The sequence below is a fragment of the Manihot esculenta genome, chromosome 14, assembly GCF_001659605.2.
Source record: "Manihot esculenta cultivar AM560-2 chromosome 14, M.esculenta_v8, whole genome shotgun sequence".
Lineage (NCBI taxonomy): Eukaryota > Viridiplantae > Streptophyta > Magnoliopsida > Malpighiales > Euphorbiaceae > Manihot > Manihot esculenta.
The window spans coordinates 10605788-10623776 of NC_035174.2; the positions used below are offsets into that span (position 1 = coordinate 10605788).

The window sequence follows — 17989 nt, forward strand, 5'->3', positions numbered from 1 at the left end:
GTGTCTACAAATTTGATATATAGCCTTGTAGGTGAGCTAAAGTATGTTTAAGGATACCACAGGATGCATCAACAAGTGTGAACTTTAGCTTTTTTCCTTTTGATAGCTTTAAACACTGAGCTTGTAAATGTCTGGAGGAGATGGTGCTTTGCCTAATAGGGTTGGGCTTAAGGTTTGGATTAATAGGACTCATTACAATCCTGCTTCTACTTCTTTGCTCTTGGGCTGTAATGGGGCTTTGCATGGAAATAAAGGAGAAGACAACCCCAAAAGCCTGGAACAAAACCATTACTGTGGTCTGTAGAATCTCTTGTACAACTACCATTCAACCGTGATTAACTACCACTCTTCCTCACCAGAGAAACACCGATATTCCAACCTTGTTAAGCTCCAGTAATGGCCTTCCTCCAGATTCTCTTCTCCCTTGTCATTTCTCCCAGAACACTCCTATGGAACAACTCCCCGTACCCACAATCCCAACTCACCCTATTCAGCTCCACTGACTCAGCCCACCTCGCTCCCCATGCTCAAAGGCAAGCTCCAGCTCCCTGACAAAGCTCGCCGTGTCTTCCCCGACCGCCTTGGAAGCTTGGTCGCGGGTCTCGTTGATAAAGAAGATGAAAATGGCTTGTATGACTCGGTTTTTGAGTCCGGAGAGGAGCTTGAGTTTATTCAGCCCGATAGGGCCGAGTTGTGTAAGGAAAGTGACTACGAATTCCAATGTGAATACGGGGATGACTGTGATTTGAGCCTCAATGATAAAATGATGGAAAAAGAGGATGCTAAGACACGGAAAAGATCCGAGAAAGATGGACCGGGTCAGGTTTCGGTGATGGAGGTTTTTGCCGCCGACGAGAAAAGGTCTGATATTGAACATGAGGTGAGGCATTGAAACTCATTCGTCTTCTTCTTTAACGAGGCTAATTTAAAGGGTTTGGGTTTTGTGCTTTTACTATTATTACTGTTATTATTATTACTATTAATATTATGTAATTTTGTTTGTGGTCAGCTTTCTCAGAAGGAGATCAATTTAGAAAAGTTGAGGAGAATTGCTAGTACAGGTCTCCCTGAGGGAGGAGGTTTACGTGGAACAACTTGGAAGGTAGGATTCTATTACTTGGTCTTTTCCTTTGCTTTATGTAATTCTATTGTTTACTTCTTCTGTTTATTTTGGTAATGGAGAAATTTTAAGATTTAATGCAGCAATTGATCATTGGATTTTCATTTGAATTTGTGTTGTAATGAATTCTTTGTATAGTGGTGATAGTTGTGACTTCATATTTTAGATGTTCAATATGCTTGTGAATAACTACAGCTCCCCAAAGGGTTTTTCTGCTTTCTATGTCCTTACATGAAGAAAATCCCATAACTATGACTGCATTCTCATGCATAAGGTCCTCCATGTTATTTTAGACATTAGCTGAGACAGTCTATGAATCATAGTCATATCGTTCAACCCGGGAAATTTCTATTTTTCTACTTTGGATATTCAAATATTGTAATTTCAACAATATTATTCGCTTGTGCTGACCTTTTGGATGTTTGAACAAAATGAACTATCCATGCAAACATTGCTGTTGATCATAATAAAAGGAGATTGCAAGAAACAAAGACGAGAATGAGACTTCTGTCACTCTGTGCCAGAGGAGGTCTGGATTGGTATACAGGCAATCTAAAGCATCTTGCCTTTTGAATAATTCAAAGACTTCCTCTCGTATACAGCATTTATGTTGCAAATAGCTGTTGGAGTTCAAGGTTTATTGTCAGTATGAATACAGAACTGCTAGCATCATTATGTAGTCACAACAACTTGGCATACTGCTCATCCTCAGTGTATCAGAAAATATGTGGCAACAACTGAATTGCTCATTATAAAGAAAAGTTCAAATTAATTGTTATGAAAATAGGGCCATAGATCTACTCATCATAAACGCTACTAAGTTCAACCTTTAAGTGCTTGTTGTTATGAGGGAGTCCTGAATATTCTAACATTTCTTGAACTGCTGGCAGCTTCTTTTAGGTTATTTGCCTCCTTCTCGCGACTTGTGGGAAAAGGAGCTAACTGAGAACAGACAAAAGTATGCTAAGCTAAAAGAGGAGCTTCTGTCAAGTCCCGTGAGTTGCTGATTGCCATGTCCTATCCACATATAAACTGATTTCTGAATTTTAATTGCAAATTCATTTTTTACAACACATTCAGTCAGGTGGTTTTTTGTTGTTGCTTTGACCATTTCCATGCACTAACCGAAATCTTGAATCTCGACAGTCAGAGCTCAATGCGGTAAATAATGATGTATTGAATTCTGATGAGCTGAATGCTGAAGGTGATGGTGGTGGACCACTTAAGCGACATGGGGTTTCTCATGAAGATCACCCCTTGAGCGTTGGTAAGAGTAGCGCTTGGCATCAGTACTTCCAGGTAAAACTCTTCTCCATTCTTAGGTGTCTGGAACTCCTTGTGCTTAGCTTGAGCCACCACTTATCATGATGAATGCTTTGTTTATAGCATACTGAGATTGCAGACCAGATTGACCGTGATTTGCAGCGTACACACCCTAATATTAAATTCTTTTCAGGGGACTCATCATTCAGCAGGAAAAACAGGGTATCTCTTGTGCTTTTACTATTTTCTCCTCTCATTATTTCCTATCAGTTGGTAATGAGTATTTGATCATGCCGAAGGGCATACCAGTTCTCAATTTCTTTCACGGCAGCTTCTCTATATCTTGGTTTTTAGCCACTTGATGAAATTCAATATTCTTTGCCTAGTTGCAGTATTAGTAACAGCAAAGAGATGAGACTGGGTTCTAGACTAAATTTACCATGTATTTTCAACTGCAGGATGCAATGAGGAATATTCTTCTCCTTTTTGCAAAACTAAATCCTGCTATTCGTTATGTTCAAGGCATGAATGAGGTCTTGGCACCAATATTCTATGTGTTTAGTGCTGACACTGATCAGCAGAATGCTGTAAGACATATCCTTGTGGTTCTCATTTGCTTGAGACTTGTAAACACATTACAAATTAGCTGTTAAGAAAAATCAAATAGAACTATTATATCATGGATTTATCCTAAGCCGAGAATAAAAATGTTTATTCCTTTGTTAAATCATGCAGGCAAATGCAGAAGCAGATAGTTTTTCTTGTTTTGTTCGACTACTGAGTGACTCAGTGGATCACTTTTGTCCACAGTTGGATAATAGTCCAGTTGGTATCCTATCCACCCTTTCCCGATTGACAGACTTGCTGAAAGCAAATGACGAGGAATTATGGCGGCATCTTGAGTTCACAACCAAGGTAAATTAAATTAAATGCAATTACACATGCAAGTTGATGCCAAACATTGCTTTCAAAATTCATTATTTTCAGAGGCCATCAGTTTTGGTAAAATTTTTGCCATCATATTGATATATTGGCTTGGTGCTGATTGTAGTCAAGATTGAGAAAGCTTATACTGTGTCACCTAATGACCAGGTTAAGCCACAATTCTATGCATTCAGGTGGATCACATTACTGCTCACTCAAGAATTTGACTTGCAGTGCATCTTAAGAATTTGGGATTCACTTCTGAGTAATCCTTCTGGTGTTCAGGTCTCTCTCTCTCTCTCTCACACACACACACACACACACCAAGATTGACCAGACTTGAAGTATCTGACGCTGTTGCTCAGCTATCTTCAGGTGATCCAGATGCTTGATGATTAGTGGGAAACAAAACATTTTTTTTGCAGGATATGCTTTTGCGGATCTGTTGTGCAATGTTGTTATGTGTGAAAAGCAGGCTATTAAGTGGGGATTTTGCAGCTAACTTGAGGCTTTTGCAGCATTATCCTGATATCAACATAGAATACCTTCTTCAGTTAGCTCGGGATCTGAGTCCTGACACTTAATCCTGTCCCTTATCGCTGTAAATTATCTCCATCCTATGTCATTTCTATGCAAATTGTCCGTCTCTGCTTCTCTCTTAACAAACTTGGCAATGACAGACAAGACTTGAGGAATTGCTCTTGAGTTTCTGAAAAGCAATCTTCCTTACCTTTGCATCATTTATTTGGCCAGCACAAATTGCCATTCAAACATTTCCTTATCTAATTTTTATGCTGGCCAAAGATTTGAAGAACAAAGGATCCTTTGTTGTCATGTTCACTGCACTGTGCAAACTGTCCTTTTTTTTTTTTTCTTTTTGGTTAAATGGAAGACAAGTAGACTATTTGTTTCATGTGGAGATGTGTTGCATGATTTTTTTCTAATTTATTTTTTTAAAAATTCATTAATCTGTATTTGAGACCCGAATTCGTCGTAGTTTTAAGGTTGACTCTAATACCATTGAGGTAAAACTCATTAGTTACTGTGTTCATATGGCTTCCAATGTCGTATTCTCCATCAAAGTAAAAGATCCCATTGGAGCAGAAGTGATGGGAAGAGCTTAATTACCTGCCTGCTTCCCAACTTTTAAATGGAAAAGAAGTGGATACACGGCTTAGGATCTTGAATAAGAACCATAAACCTCTACGTAAAGGTTCAAAGATTCATGTCAAAGCACAGTAAAGGAAGCAGCTGGTCTAAAGGAATTGCAGGTCCTAAATTTCCAGGCATACTTTACACATTCTTTCCCCAATGAAGAGGTTGCAGAGTTGCCTTTATCAAGATACATTACCACAAATTTGGCCTACCAGCCATATCACTTGGGCACCAAGCAGCCAGCCAGGGGTCAAATTCATGGCTTCAGTATGTCACTGTGGTACGAGCACATGGGCATGCTTGACGAGTCATTCTAAGAACCTGAGTCCCTGGAATGTGTCCAGAGGATGAACCACATTGCTAGTAAGTACTGGGACCTCTACTCCTGTGAGAATTTTGAAGATGACTTGCCAGGCTATTTGCTTACTTATCCCATTGGAGTAGAGCTTCCTGAAACATATTTTTTTCCAGATACACAGGCGCCTCAACCTGCCGTCTGTTAGGTAGATATCAGGGGTGAGGTTATTTTCAAATTATTTAGTAAATGTATTTCGTTTTATAAGATAATAAATGCATGAAGATTTCATAATTTTAAATAGTTATATTTTTAAATATTTTGAAATACATAAAATATATATAAACTATTTAATATTGTAAAAAGTTTTAATTTATCGTTTTCATAAAATCAATAGTTATTATTTAAAATTATTTAGTAAATATATTTCATTTTATAAAAAATAAATAATTAGTGAAAAAATAGCAGTAAGTATTCAATTGTAGATAAAAATATCATAACTATTTTTTTATATAAAACATAAATTGCAGTTTTTTATAATTTATTCTAATTTCTAACAGTAAAAGAATTCCAAAGAGTGCACGCATGCACTACTTCAGTTTCCACATTTCACCTAACTCGGACTTCATCGAATTCTAGAATAATTTTTTGTTGCTGTTATTTATTTATTTAATATAAATTTTTTCTTTCAGTTATATCAAAACTAATAAATATTTTTTACCATATTCAAAATTACTGGTCCGATTAAGAAATAAACGTTTCTTTTTATTTCTAATGTTTAATGGTTTAATATTATACTCAATCAAGTGACATGTGTATTTAAATAAATTTAAAAAATTTTAGATTTTACTTTCAATTCTTAATTTATATTTTAAAAAAATAGTTTAATATTTTTTAAAATATTTTATATTTAAAATTCATTGATCCAATTTAATCCTGAGATCAAATAAAGAGTTTAAAATATATTTTAATAAGTTTAGTTTGATTTTATTCTCTCTTTCTTCTATTTTTTTTTTATTCTCTATCTGTTTGTATTTGTATTCTTATACATGAGACAGGTCTAATTATTAAATTTTAATAAAAATGATACTTAACCTTTCTAGTGTAGATTCGGTCTAAGTTGGAACATTCAGAACTGTTTTTTTTTTTTTTTTTTTGAAATAGGGAGTTGGGGGAGTCGAATCTTAGACCTTTTCAAGACTACAGGATGCACTTTTCATCAGGTTAAGTCTTAGAGTGCGAACATTCAGAACTGTTATCATCACAATTAATAAATATATATATATATATTTTAATGTGTAAAGTTCAATGGTTTAATTTTTATATTTTGACCATCAAACTAAAAATAATTTTCCATCGATTATACATTAATTTTTTAAAAAATTATCAAATAAAGACAAATTACTATGTTTTTTCTTAAATTATATTAAAATTATCACATAATATTATTTGATTTTCTAAAAGTTATTAGTTTAGTTCCTATTTTTTACTTATCAAATTGAAAATTATATATTTTTTGATAATACGAATGGAAAGATTTTTAATTTATCGAAATTAAAATATTTAAATTAAATTATTAAATTTAAAAAATAAATATTTCCAATTTTTTGAATTTATTCTCCTTTCTTTTTTGAAAGGCTGGATTTTGTTTCTCTGACACTCTCCCTTACTTTTTAGTGTGTGAGATTCGTTGATTTTGATTACTCAACTATGGGTCTATGCTCTCTATTCAAAGTGGATATTTTGTTTAAGTCTTGCGTGTTTAATTTCCTTTTTTTCTTCTTTCATATCTAAACTTAATATGACAATAACATCTTCTAAATATTTGAAGATGACAAAAGGAAACTTCTAAAGTTATGGAGATAATGTACTTTTTGGTAAGGATTTAATAGGACAGCTCCCCAGTCTTTGCCACTATGCCAATGATCTGTCTATTCAAAGGCTAAAAGAGGTTAAGGCGCTGCAAGCTCTACCTTGTTGCCTCCTGAAGCCATACTTTCTTAAGTTTAAAGCCTAAAACTTTGTATATCATTAACTATTTCTTTGTCTTTGTGTATCATTAACTATTTCTTTGTTATTTTTTTGAGTTTTGGTTTTAGATATACAACTTATAAAAAGCACCTTGCTAGTGGTCTTGTAATGTACTTTGCATTTTTTTTTTTTTTTAAAAAAAAAACCCTATCAATTTGTTTCAATTTTTAACTGATATGATCAACAACTTTTTTGACTAGGGATGATGGAATTTGCTATTGAGTTGAGAAATGTATGGCTAGAGATTTTCAATGCCAAAATGATGGAGATTGAAGAGGCACTCTAAATAAAAGAAAGTACTTTGAAAAATAGTAGTCAAGTATCTCACCATCCATACCCTTTTCCAATGGTAGTGATTGCTTTTTTTTTTTTTTTGGGCTTGCTAGTATTGCCATAAATAATGGGATGTTGTCTCTTTCAATCATAAACTGAGATTCAAGCAACCCTTTTCTTTTCACAACTTGTTCCTTCTTCCCTGCTGCTCTGATCATACTTTCAATTATTTCCTGCAACTTCTCAACAATTTTCTTTCCCTACTTGACTCATTTTAACTACCCTTTTCATTGTCCTTTTTATATTTTAACTTTTTAGCAAATTTTCAACTTAAATGGAATTAAATGTCTAAAAAAATATTTAAATCATTAATTTTCGTATGAGTTAGGAGTTCTCCGTTATTTTATTATTATTATTATTATTTTTGAGAACGAAGGAGTTTTCCATTATCTTGCACATTTTAGGAATGCTTTTGATTCATCTTAGTTAAGATATTCACTGAACTAAATCTAACTGGAATCTTTGGGACCAGACGTTTGTACTAAAGAAAAATAAAGGGATGTACATGTGCCTCAAGGCATGTGCAGCATCCTAGATAAGTTCTATACCCATTGGTCCTAAGTCATTTTCCCTATCAACTGCTCTTCAACCTCCAATGTTTTGGCATTGGTCGCCTGCTCTGACACATCATCAATGACTCTAACCCACCAACATATATTATTATTATTATTATTTCAAATCTCTTGCATAATTATTGATAGGCTGGTCTGGGTGATCGGGCGGTGACCGGAATGCAGATTACAGATGGCCGGATGCTGAAGCCCTGAAGGTCTTCCAGATTAGAATAAGAAGAATAAAATATTACCCATTTCAACAAGGAAATTGCATCAGCAAAAGCTTGCTCTGCCGTGTGCTGCGCGAAGCAAAAGTTTAACAAGACCAGACACAGAGAGAGTCGTCTATCAAGAACCTTCATAAAACGACATGCTTACATTGGATTCACATACTGTGGCAGCTTAAATTTTCAATTTCCAAACCCCACCAATTATATATTATAATTGTTATTTATTTGTTGAAATTTTTATTTTTATTTTTATTTTATTTTCCAGTGCACCCACCCACCACTGTGTTTTTTTATTTATTTATCCCTCCACTCTTGTTTTGTGTTGTGTCCCCATGTAAAAAAGAGTAAAAACCCCACAGCATATCCTCCTTTTTATTCAGTTTTTTCCTTCTTCTTCTGCTTCTTCGTCAACCATGTCCTCTATACTCTGCTCACAAGGAGTGGTTCTGGCCACTGCCATGGCTGTTTCTGGCACCGTAATTCTCCTCGCTCTTCGCCTTCAAAAATCTCACCCTGCCTCCCTCTTATCTTCGCAGCAAGTTCTACGCTCCTGTATCTCCTCAGGTACACCAAACAATAAATCTCTTTGCATATCTACATATACATACATAATTGTTCTTGAAATTTGGTTTTCGTTTTATTTATGTATTTAATTTTTTGGTGGGAAATGAAGACGGGAGCAAAAAGAAGAAGAAGAAGAGGGTGCACTTTGCAGAGGATGTGGTGGATCCAAAAGGAAACGGAGAAGATTTCAGACGGCAGCGTGGTGCCATTGTTCTCAGCAAGAATTCATCGTCTCCACCAAAGTTGAAGAAGATAGGTGGTGCCGGAGGTGGTGGCAGCGGTGCTGCTAAAGGCAAAGGAATGCCTGCAAATAGATTGGCTCTCTACAATGGGATCCTGAGGGATCGTGTGGTTCACCGATTGGCCTATTCTTGTTAACCGATTAGCTTTGTGTATAATATTTTCGTGTAAATAATCTTCTCTTTTTTTTTTTAATTACTAATTTGGAAGGAGGAAATGGCCCTCAGTCCTTGAAGACTGTGCCTGTGGCTTTTTCTGATCATCAACTAATTGGTGATGGCTGTAAATCCTGTTGGTATTAGCAGAGGATGTTGTCCGTAATTTTTTAGGGTAATCTAATAGAAATTGTTCATAAGTTACATCAATATCAATAATTCTGACTTTTTTATGACTTTTTTCTCTGATATTTTTGTCTTAATATCACTTATCTAAATCAAGAAATCTGTAGAATTCAGCACTAATCAATAATTTAACTGTCCATCACTAACTATACTCCAAATTTGGAAGAAAATTAATCGAGTATTTACCATCAAACCAATAAAAATTTTTCATAAATCCCATAAAAATAAAGATAAGTTTATTTTTATTTTATATTATTTTAAAAAATATAATTTCTTTATACTATTCAATGTATTTCGTACTCGTAACTCAAATTTAATATTTTTTTATATTATTTCATTTCACCAGTTTAGTAAAAAATATAATTAATATAACTATGGATAAGTAACCGTGAATCAGCAATAGCACCTACCTCTTTTTTCCTTTATTTGATTTTAATACTATCTTATTACCTTTTTCAATAATACATATGCTATTTTTATGAAGTTTTTTAATTTTTATTTTTCTTCCTCTATCTAAATTTAATTTCCCTGTGTTACTATTTTCTTTTTCTTTGTGGATTTTATTTTTCATATTTTCAATGAGAAGGTGTTTGTTGGATTTATATTTTTATTGATCAAACATAAAATTTCTTTCACATAATAAAATGCAAATTTATTAATAGTGAGTTATTATTTTAATTTTTTATTAAAGTAAATTTTTTTTAGGGAAAGCAGGTAGATTTATTGTTTTTATCAATATTAAGGAGTAAGTTAATGATAAAATATCAAGGTACATGAATTTAAATTTGTCTATTTTAATTAAAATATGCTGAATTTATATTTTATTATAAATAAAGCTAAATGTTTGAACGTGTATGATGGTAATTTCGTTTTAATTGAAAATTAAAATTAAAAAAATAAAATTTAAAATATTTTAAATTTATTTATATATATTTATTATCAAATTAAATCTGGTAAGACATATATTGTATTGTATGTATGAAGTTGCAAGAACCTCAAGGAACAAAGATGCCCCTAAGGGAGTTGGTTTAAGTGACCTTTGAGAGGCATGAAGCAGCCTAATGTAGACTTGAGTCTCAATTCCTACATATTATAAACAAAGGCATGTGCAAGGATGCTTCCTTTGTCAGTCTCAGTAGCCCATACATCCACACGCTTTCACAGGTTTTTTTAATCAGAAAAAAAAAAAAAAAAAAAAACAAAAAAGCTCGAACTCGTCTTCCTTCCTTCAGAATTTGACAACCACATGATCATCCAGTGGGATTTTTTTTCTCTCTGTAATTAATTGCTGGATTAATTTAACCATGGTTGATTAAGGCCCTCAAATTTTCATGATTTTATCTATTGAGAATCATAACAAATTAAAAAAAATTTTAAAAAAGTAATTTTTTAATAATAAAAAAAAGTAAAGAAGGGCTGAGGCAGAGTGTGATGAGCAATAATTGGAGAGAAGAAAACGCATAGAAGAGAGGATGGGCAACTGAAAATTCTTGGTTTTGGAGCAGAAGAAGAATCTTTCATATCTATCAGATATCAGCAACTGTGTCTTTTAATTTTAAATCTTTTATCTGCTTTCTGCCTTTAAAAAAATGCCATTTATTTTTCTTTTGTAATATTTTTATTTTATAAAAATAAATTTATAGTTTTTTATATTAATTAAAAATAGTTGCCTTTTTTCCCAAAAATAAAAATAAAATCTGAGTTCTGGAGTGGGCAAGCTCAGGAATGTTGAAAATTGATTAGCCAGATTTTGACCAGTTTTTATTTTAATTATTTTAGTTTAATTTTAATTTTTATCAGAAAAATCAATAAAATTGAACTCTATTGAGTCAATTGCAAAATTATTGCTCGACAAAGCTTTCTCATAGTATTATTAATTATAAAGTGTTATCCTTTTTCCCAAAAGCAAGCATAAAGATGCCAGTTTTTCATTGGTTCGGTTGTCAATTATGTTAGATTGATTATGTAATCCACGTTCTTAATCACCATAAGATACTAGTAATGACTTCATTATAATTTTTTAATCCTTTCAGTTTCTTAAATGGTAATTAAAAATAAGTGATAGAAGATAAGGATTAGTGCTAATCTTTTTAATTAAGACTAATCAAATGCTTAATGACGTTTGATTGATTTGCCATAGGTTAAATGTTGGAACATCCCTAACATGAATCTTTCTTATATAATTAAGGATTAGATTGCAAAAGTTGCACTCCTTTCTTTGTATTTGGCATTAAAAATATGTATTTTTTATTTTAAATTAAAAATTTTATAGAGATTTAATTTAATTAATTTTTTTATTTATAAAAAATTAATTTTTTAATTCGAAATTTTTATTTAAAAATAATTTAAAATTTTTATATAAAATAAATAGTTTCAGATGAAATCTTTTAATACAGAATTGTAAAAGCGTTTGATTCAACGACGGGTGAGCAGTATTCGGTTTAAATCGAAAAATTGATTGAATCGAATCGATTTGAAAATTTAGTTTGGTTTTTTATATATTTTGGTTTGGTTCGGTTTTTAATTTCAGAAATTTCGGTTATTTCGGTTCGGTTTGATTTTGATTAGAAAAAACCGAAAAAATCAAACCGAACCGATTAGTGATAATAATATATTTTTTCAATAATATAGAGAAATTAAATCATATTAAAATTAAAATATTTTAATTAAATTTTAAAATATTAAAAATAAAGTGTAAAAAATAAAAAAATTATTAAAAATCGAAACCGATCAAACCGAACCGAATCGAACCGAATCAGACCGGTTCGGTTCGGTTCGGTTTCTGACCAAAATCGGTTCGGTTCGGTTTTCATAAACACTACAATTTCGATTTTCGGTTTATTCGATTCGGTTCGATTTTAAACCGAACCGACCGAATGCTCACCCCTAGATTTAACTGTTGGTTAATACTAATAACCGATAAATAACAAAATAATTGAATTTAAGTTTTAGTAAAATTTTTAAATAGTAGCTGATAATTTTATATATTTTTTATAAAAAAATAAATTGATACATATTATTATTATTATTATTCATTTTTCATATAATAATAATATATAAAAATAAAATAAAATTCATTAGCGACGATACAAATTCATTAGAGATAAGAAAGTTGGTTGGGATTTTTTAGTTATTTAAAATAAATTACCAATCAAGCTTACGTTTATTGTAAATCTTCTTTAACCTTTTCTAATAACTTTGGTATCTTAGTTGTTATCCCTTATGCATGGCTTGCGTATTATGTTTTTTTTCTTTTAATTTTCACCTAACTTATTAATATAAAATTTATAAATATATTTATTAGTATAACAGTTTTCTGATTTAATAATAAATTTTTGTTTCTCGCTACTAATTTAATATTTATAATTTTATAACCGATTAACAATAATATTTTTTAAATAAAAATCGAGAATTGAAAAAATAAAATTTGAGATCTCACAGACTTATTCATATGTATTTATTATCGGATTAAACATATGAGTACTGATTAATAATGATTTATAATTTATTATTAATTTAATTAAAATTAAAAAATTATTTAAAAATAAACTTATTCTGGATTATAATTTTGTTACTATTTTGTTTGTTGATAAGTACAAAATGTTTTTATTTTTTCCTAAAGATATATACCTTTATAAATTTTTATATAATAAGTAGAAATTAAAATTAAAAATTATATTTAAGTAAATTGTGATTATTAAACTACTTTTATAGAGACTCTCTATGTATGCAGATATGAAAATATTACTCTCTTTTATAATCATTATCCTATCCTATTGTATCAAAATTATTATCTATTTTTTTTATATTATAATACTAGGTAAATTGATTATTATAATTTTATTTTATTTTATTTTTAAAAAATCTTTCAAAATCTTCTTTAATATTTAATTTAAAATAGTATAATTAAAAAATTGGTTAAAAAAATTATATTTTTTAATATATATAAAAAAAAAATTATGAGATAGCATATGATTTTGCTGTTTTATTAGTTGGGTTAAGGTTTTTGAAATGGAAATATAAAATTTAGAGAATAAGAAATCTCTCAAATTTATTAGGATATACTTATTATTAGTAAGTCTGGGAGTGCAATTTATACTTATATTATTTATCCTTATGACCATATTATAATGCATTTTCATAAAAAATAAAATTGAATTTAATTTAATTTAATTTAAATAAATATATATTTTAATAAATAAATAATTTAATATTTTTATTTGTTAAATGAAATTGAGAATTTTTTTTTATAAATAATGTAAGATATATATAATTATAGAAAAGATATGCTTCAATTTAACTTTATTTATTTATCACTTAATTATTACCATTTCATTCAATTCAATTTAAAATTAAATTAATCCATTTAATCTATTAATATTATTGTTTTAGAACATATCTTATCGTTAATTTGTACACATAAGGGATATATTTATAAAAGTATTTTTTTTAGAATCAATTAAAAAAATACTTTTAGTAAATTATAAACACATTATTTTAGCTTTTTAACTAATAAAAAATATATATTCAAAATTTTATTTTTTTATAATTAATTTAATTGAATTTAAACTCGTTAACTCGCAAATCGAAATCAATTTTATACTAAAAAAAATTTTAAATTTCACAGTTATTCTTTTAACAACAGAATGGTGTTTTATTCACTTCATTTATTTATGTCTAATTTAATTATATTTACAAGAGTGGATTATTATTTATCCATTTAGATTCACTTATAATTTCTATTAGATTTTATTATTTAAATATCAAATTAATAAGTATTTTTAATACTTGATTTCATAAATAATTTGTTATTATTATTTTTATTAATCAACCATTAAAAATTGACGAAGCTAACTTTTGTTTAAAAAAATAATTTAAAAAATTCAAAACAATTATTATTTTTTGCATTTTACGTGAATTTTAAATTATTTTTACAACCAATTAATGAAAAAGTCGTGAGAGGATTATTGATTGATTATTCGCTTTTAAAATATATATTCACCCAAAAGAAATCATTAATACAGAAAATGTTTGAAACATGTCACGCTTTAACCGGTTGAGTACTGTGTCTTATCCTAGGCTGAGTAGCTTCCAACCATAACCTCCCTATATAATCCCTAAGGCCAAAACCCTACGCTTTCTCTCCCTCTCCTCTGCGAATGATCTCGAGCACTCTCATTTCTCACTCTCAATCCTTCACTGTCGATTTGAAGACGCTTCTACAGATCAGCACCTGACGCCACAACGATTCTCGGCCCAAATTTGGTTAGTTAACTCTCATTTTCTCCCCGGTCTATTTCGTGATGATCTGCGTTGTACTTCAGTTCTAATTTTAGTTTTAGTTGGCTGATTTTATCATTATTATTACTATTATTTTTTAATTTCAGTTCAAAATTTTCTAGTGTTGGAAAACTAGATATCTCAGAATTCTATACTTGCTGTTCTTGGTCCGTTCTCAATTAAATCAGTTAATTCTCGAGTGCAGAGTTGAATGTATTGCTAATTACATTTGTATTCAGAATTTCTTTGTTAATAGATTTAAGTTGTTCTTATCATCCCTAAGTCATTGGCAAAAAATTCGTAAACCATTTAAAAGCATCAGTTTACATCATTGACTCCTGGAAACTTTTTTAAACTGACTGTTGAAACTGGGACTTGGTGGGATATGCCCTCTAATTGATGAGAGAAGATTCTAAACCCTTTTCTGGGATTTCAATGGTAGCTTGTTACATGGAGAGCTATCAGCTGTCTACGTATAGTGTAGAAAAGAGGTGATTGCATCACAATATATTTCTTTCGGATTCTTACTTTTGCCCTTGCAGAAGTTCTGTTATAATCATTCTTATTCAATTATGTGAGTTTGCATTTAATGAATTTTTTTTCTCCTTCAGTAGCCATGAAGGTGCGATCATCTGTGAAGAAGATGTGCGAGTTCTGTCAGATTATCAAACGCCGGGGTCGTGTATATGTCATTTGTAGTTCCAATCCTAAGCACAAGCAACGGCAAGGCATTTCAACATTTGCATATGAAGGATCCGTGTAAGCTATATAACTCCTCCACCTCTCTCTCTCTCTCTCTCACACACACACACACGAATGCTCATATACACTGTTTCTGTTTGCCGTCATCTTTAGTTGCATTTTGGTTTGTGCCATGGACTAAAAAGTATCTTCAGAAGTGGGTATTGTTCGAGTTTAAAGTATTATACAGATTTCCTGCAAGGGAAAAAAAAAGAAGAGAGAGGGAGAGAGTGAGAGATGAACACTGGTTTTTCGTTTTCCTGTAAAAGTGAAGTCAGAATTAATGGCTAAATATTTTTCTCACTAGGTGATTGGCAGATTTTGGACAATCAGTCCCGTTGATTCTTTTCTACAAACTCAACAAGTGGTTGTTGAAGAAGAACAAAACAGCCATAAATAAATTATCCTACGGTTCTAGAGAAAAAGTTCTATTAGATTTGTAACTCATAATGCTAGTGAAATATTTTTTCTTAATTAGAGTTGAAGATTTATTTCTCAATAGGTAGAGACTTATAATCCCAGTGAGATACTGCTTTACTAATTAGAGCGGAAGATTTATTTCTCAACAGTGAATTATAAAGGGTACATCTCTTATTTATATGTTAATCTAAAATTAAATGAGATTTCTAATTAGATTAGGATTGAAAGGATTAGATTTTTAATTAGATTAAAATTGAAAGGTCTAATATTGTAAATAGGAGTGTGGTTGATAGAGTATTTGAGCTTTTATCTGGTGACTGGTATGCATTGAGGCCAAAATTGCGAGTGTTTGAGCAGTGTGGGTGATTTTTGAGAGAGAAGAAAAATAATTAGTGGCTCTAATTATTTCTTTTATTAGTGGATTTAGTGGATTTATTGTGGAGTAGCCTTATATTGAATCGCGTTAAATTTTGTGTTCTTTTATATTTGTGAGTTGATTATCACAAGTTCTAAGATGATTTTCGAAGTTTAAATTTCAGCTATATATTGATTTTATTATAACTTTAGGTATGTAATTAATAATTATCTATAAAACATTAAGTTATATAACCACATGTAGTAAGACAGTGAGGGTTTCACAAGCTCCAATTCTTACGAACTTCTGTGCTAACTGATAACTCTTTGTTTTGTTTTTATCTTCATAGTAAAACCCCCATTTCAGTTATATATTGACTTTGTAATAACTTTAGGTATTTAATTAATAATTATCTATAAAACATTAAATTATATAATTTTCTGAAGCATTGTTCGATGGTCTATAAGAGAAATCTACAGTAGCAACCTCCACAAGTAGTAAGATAGTGAGGGTTTCACAAGCTCCAATTCTTATGAACTTCTGTGCTAACTGATGACACTTGCTTTGTTTTTATCTTCATAGTAAAACTCCCATGAGCAGATAGAAGTAAATAAATAAATGGTAGCATGATTGCTTATGTTATGGGTCCTCAATTAGGATCACGTCATAGATTTGAAAGGGTAATTCTTTTCAGGACGGAATGAATTCCTTTTTGTTGTTTCAGCCTGTACATGAGGAACCTATGGTTGCTTGAAGCAGAGCTCATTTGTGGGAGCTCTGGAACCTCTTTAATAATTTGTGAAAATAATGCTGCTTAAGTTTTATTCATAAATATGCTCTCTTTGTGTAGAGATTACTTCTTCCGAAGTATCAAATGAAAATCAAGAAAATAAGAAGACTAATAAACTTCCAATTAGGAAGACTGCTGTCATGCTTGGAGCCGACATTAGTGGCTGCTATTTTGTTACCATTGACTTCCTTATCTCGTGGCCCATGTCTTGCATAGTCCTTGCCTATGGATGCATCTCTAACTACTTGTTGACGGCATGAGGATGGTCGAGATGTAGCCAATCCACAACAAAGATGCTTCTTTGGAAAACAGAAAAGACAATAATCCTTAAATTATTGAATTTGCATTTAGTTGCAATCCTTTCAAAGGTTAAAGCCTCTTCTAGAAGTGCATTGCAATGATGTTCAATAAATTCCTCTTCCAGCCTTGATGATTGAATGTTGTCTTCAAAAATGTGTTGTTTTCTAATTTTTATGAATATTAAGAGTGGGGAGGGACGAAATTCAATATTCTTTAATCAAGAAGATCTAATACTCTCACATATGCATGTTTTATGATAGCCCTACTTGACTCTTGCTTTTGTAGAACCGTGAATCATGCCATTACTGGCCAAACTATTTTCTATGTTTTGAATGACATCCATGAAAGTTTATTAAAACTACCAATCAAAAAGATTGAATTGTTAGTATTTTGTTGTCATTTCACATTCTCTATTTAGCAGAAAGTTAATGGAGATGATGTTGGAAAGACGCATGGCTATCACTAGCTAAACATTTTTTTTGATGTTAATACAATTAAATCCTTTTGATTGAAGAATTTGAATGAAATTTTCATTTAGTTGGTATCTTTCCCAGGGCTGCCGAGACTAACGCCAAGCAGGAGATTACACCCAGTCACAACGTGGGGCTAGGTCTGGCATCTATCATCCCTAAAAAGCATGAACCTTCAATGATTTATGGATGGAGTGCAAACCTTGCATCGCTTCTTTTTAAACAAGGGCATTGACATAGGAATATACAACTGAAATATTGAGGTTGATGATGAAATGATAATGTTGCTTTTATGCTCCTCAACTCTTCTTTCAATTTATAATAGAATTCGCTGTTTATCTTGAACCTTTCTGCAAAATCTAGTTCTGCTGTGCTCTTAATGGAATTGAGAAATCTTTCATTAATGAATTGAATAACTGTTGTTAATGGAATTGAGAAATTTCCTGTATCTCTTTTTAGTGAATTATGGAATCTTATCTATTGTTTGTGATTTTTTTTATCCATTTGGAAGGATAAGGTGAAAGAGAGGCTTGAGGGTGAGAAAGAAAAAGATGGAGGTAGGAGAGTATAGTGACAGCGGGTG

General features: G+C 31.1%; 3 protein-coding genes across 9 annotated transcripts; all 3 read left to right on the top strand.

Annotated features, from left to right (window-relative positions):
- The first annotated feature begins 215 nt into the window (after positions 1-215).
- Positions 216-4220, top strand: LOC110630783 (TBC1 domain family member 13). Of its 6 annotated transcripts, none has more exons than XR_006348399.1 (9): positions 216-880; positions 1010-1102; positions 2011-2115; positions 2267-2419; positions 2507-2605; positions 2842-2970; positions 3119-3298; positions 3502-3592; positions 3683-4220. XR_006348399.1 is itself a non-coding variant. In XM_043950061.1 (9 exons), exons 1-9 carry the CDS (start codon positions 524-526, stop codon positions 3704-3706), a joined length of 1257 nt encoding a protein of 418 aa, XP_043805996.1. In that variant the 5' UTR covers positions 217-523; the 3' UTR covers positions 3707-4220. The 6 variants fall into 6 exon arrangements, 4 of the variants coding, with proteins under 4 accessions (XP_043805997.1, XP_043805996.1, XP_021634056.1 ...); XR_002490414.2 differs by having other exon boundaries at positions 217-880; positions 3733-3772; XM_043950061.1 differs by having other exon boundaries at positions 217-880; positions 3476-3592.
- Positions 4221-7962: 3742 nt separating this feature from the next.
- LOC110600216 lies at positions 7963-9074 on the top strand. Its single transcript, XM_021737008.2, has 2 exons — positions 7963-8469; positions 8579-9074. Exons 1-2 carry the CDS (start codon positions 8319-8321, stop codon positions 8845-8847), a joined length of 420 nt encoding a protein of 139 aa, XP_021592700.1. The 5' UTR covers positions 7963-8318; the 3' UTR covers positions 8848-9074.
- A 5011-nt stretch (positions 9075-14085) lies between these two features.
- LOC110630750 lies at positions 14086-17854 on the top strand. 2 transcript variants are annotated; one of them, XM_021778313.2, is made up of 3 exons: positions 14086-14315; positions 14942-15089; positions 17491-17854. In XM_021778313.2, exons 2-3 carry the CDS (start codon positions 14947-14949, stop codon positions 17639-17641), a joined length of 294 nt encoding a protein of 97 aa, XP_021634005.1. In that variant the 5' UTR covers positions 14086-14315; positions 14942-14946; the 3' UTR covers positions 17642-17854. The 2 variants fall into 2 exon arrangements, with proteins under 2 accessions (XP_021634005.1, XP_021634006.1); XM_021778314.2 differs by having other exon boundaries at positions 14160-14315; positions 14945-15089.
- Positions 17855-17989: the final 135 nt, after the last annotated feature.

Coding starts and splice junctions, on each gene's coding strand:
- LOC110630783 (XM_021778362.2), top strand. CDS start 524: ATGCTCAAAGGCAAGCTCCAGCTCCCTGACAAAGCTCGCCGTGTCTTC. Junction 881..1,009: donor GGTCTGATATTGAACATGAG/GTGAGGCATTGA, acceptor GTTTGTGGTCAG/CTTTCTCAGAAGGAGATCAA. Junction 3,299..3,475: donor ATCTTGAGTTCACAACCAAG/GTAAATTAAATT, acceptor CCTAATGACCAG/GTTAAGCCACAATTCTATGC.
- LOC110600216 (XM_021737008.2), top strand. CDS start 8,319: ATGTCCTCTATACTCTGCTCACAAGGAGTGGTTCTGGCCACTGCCATG. Junction 8,470..8,578: donor ACGCTCCTGTATCTCCTCAG/GTACACCAAACA, acceptor TGGGAAATGAAG/ACGGGAGCAAAAAGAAGAAG.
- LOC110630750 (XM_021778313.2), top strand. CDS start 14,947: ATGAAGGTGCGATCATCTGTGAAGAAGATGTGCGAGTTCTGTCAGATT. Junction 15,090..17,490: donor TTTGCATATGAAGGATCCGT/GTAAGCTATATA, acceptor TATCTTTCCCAG/GGCTGCCGAGACTAACGCCA.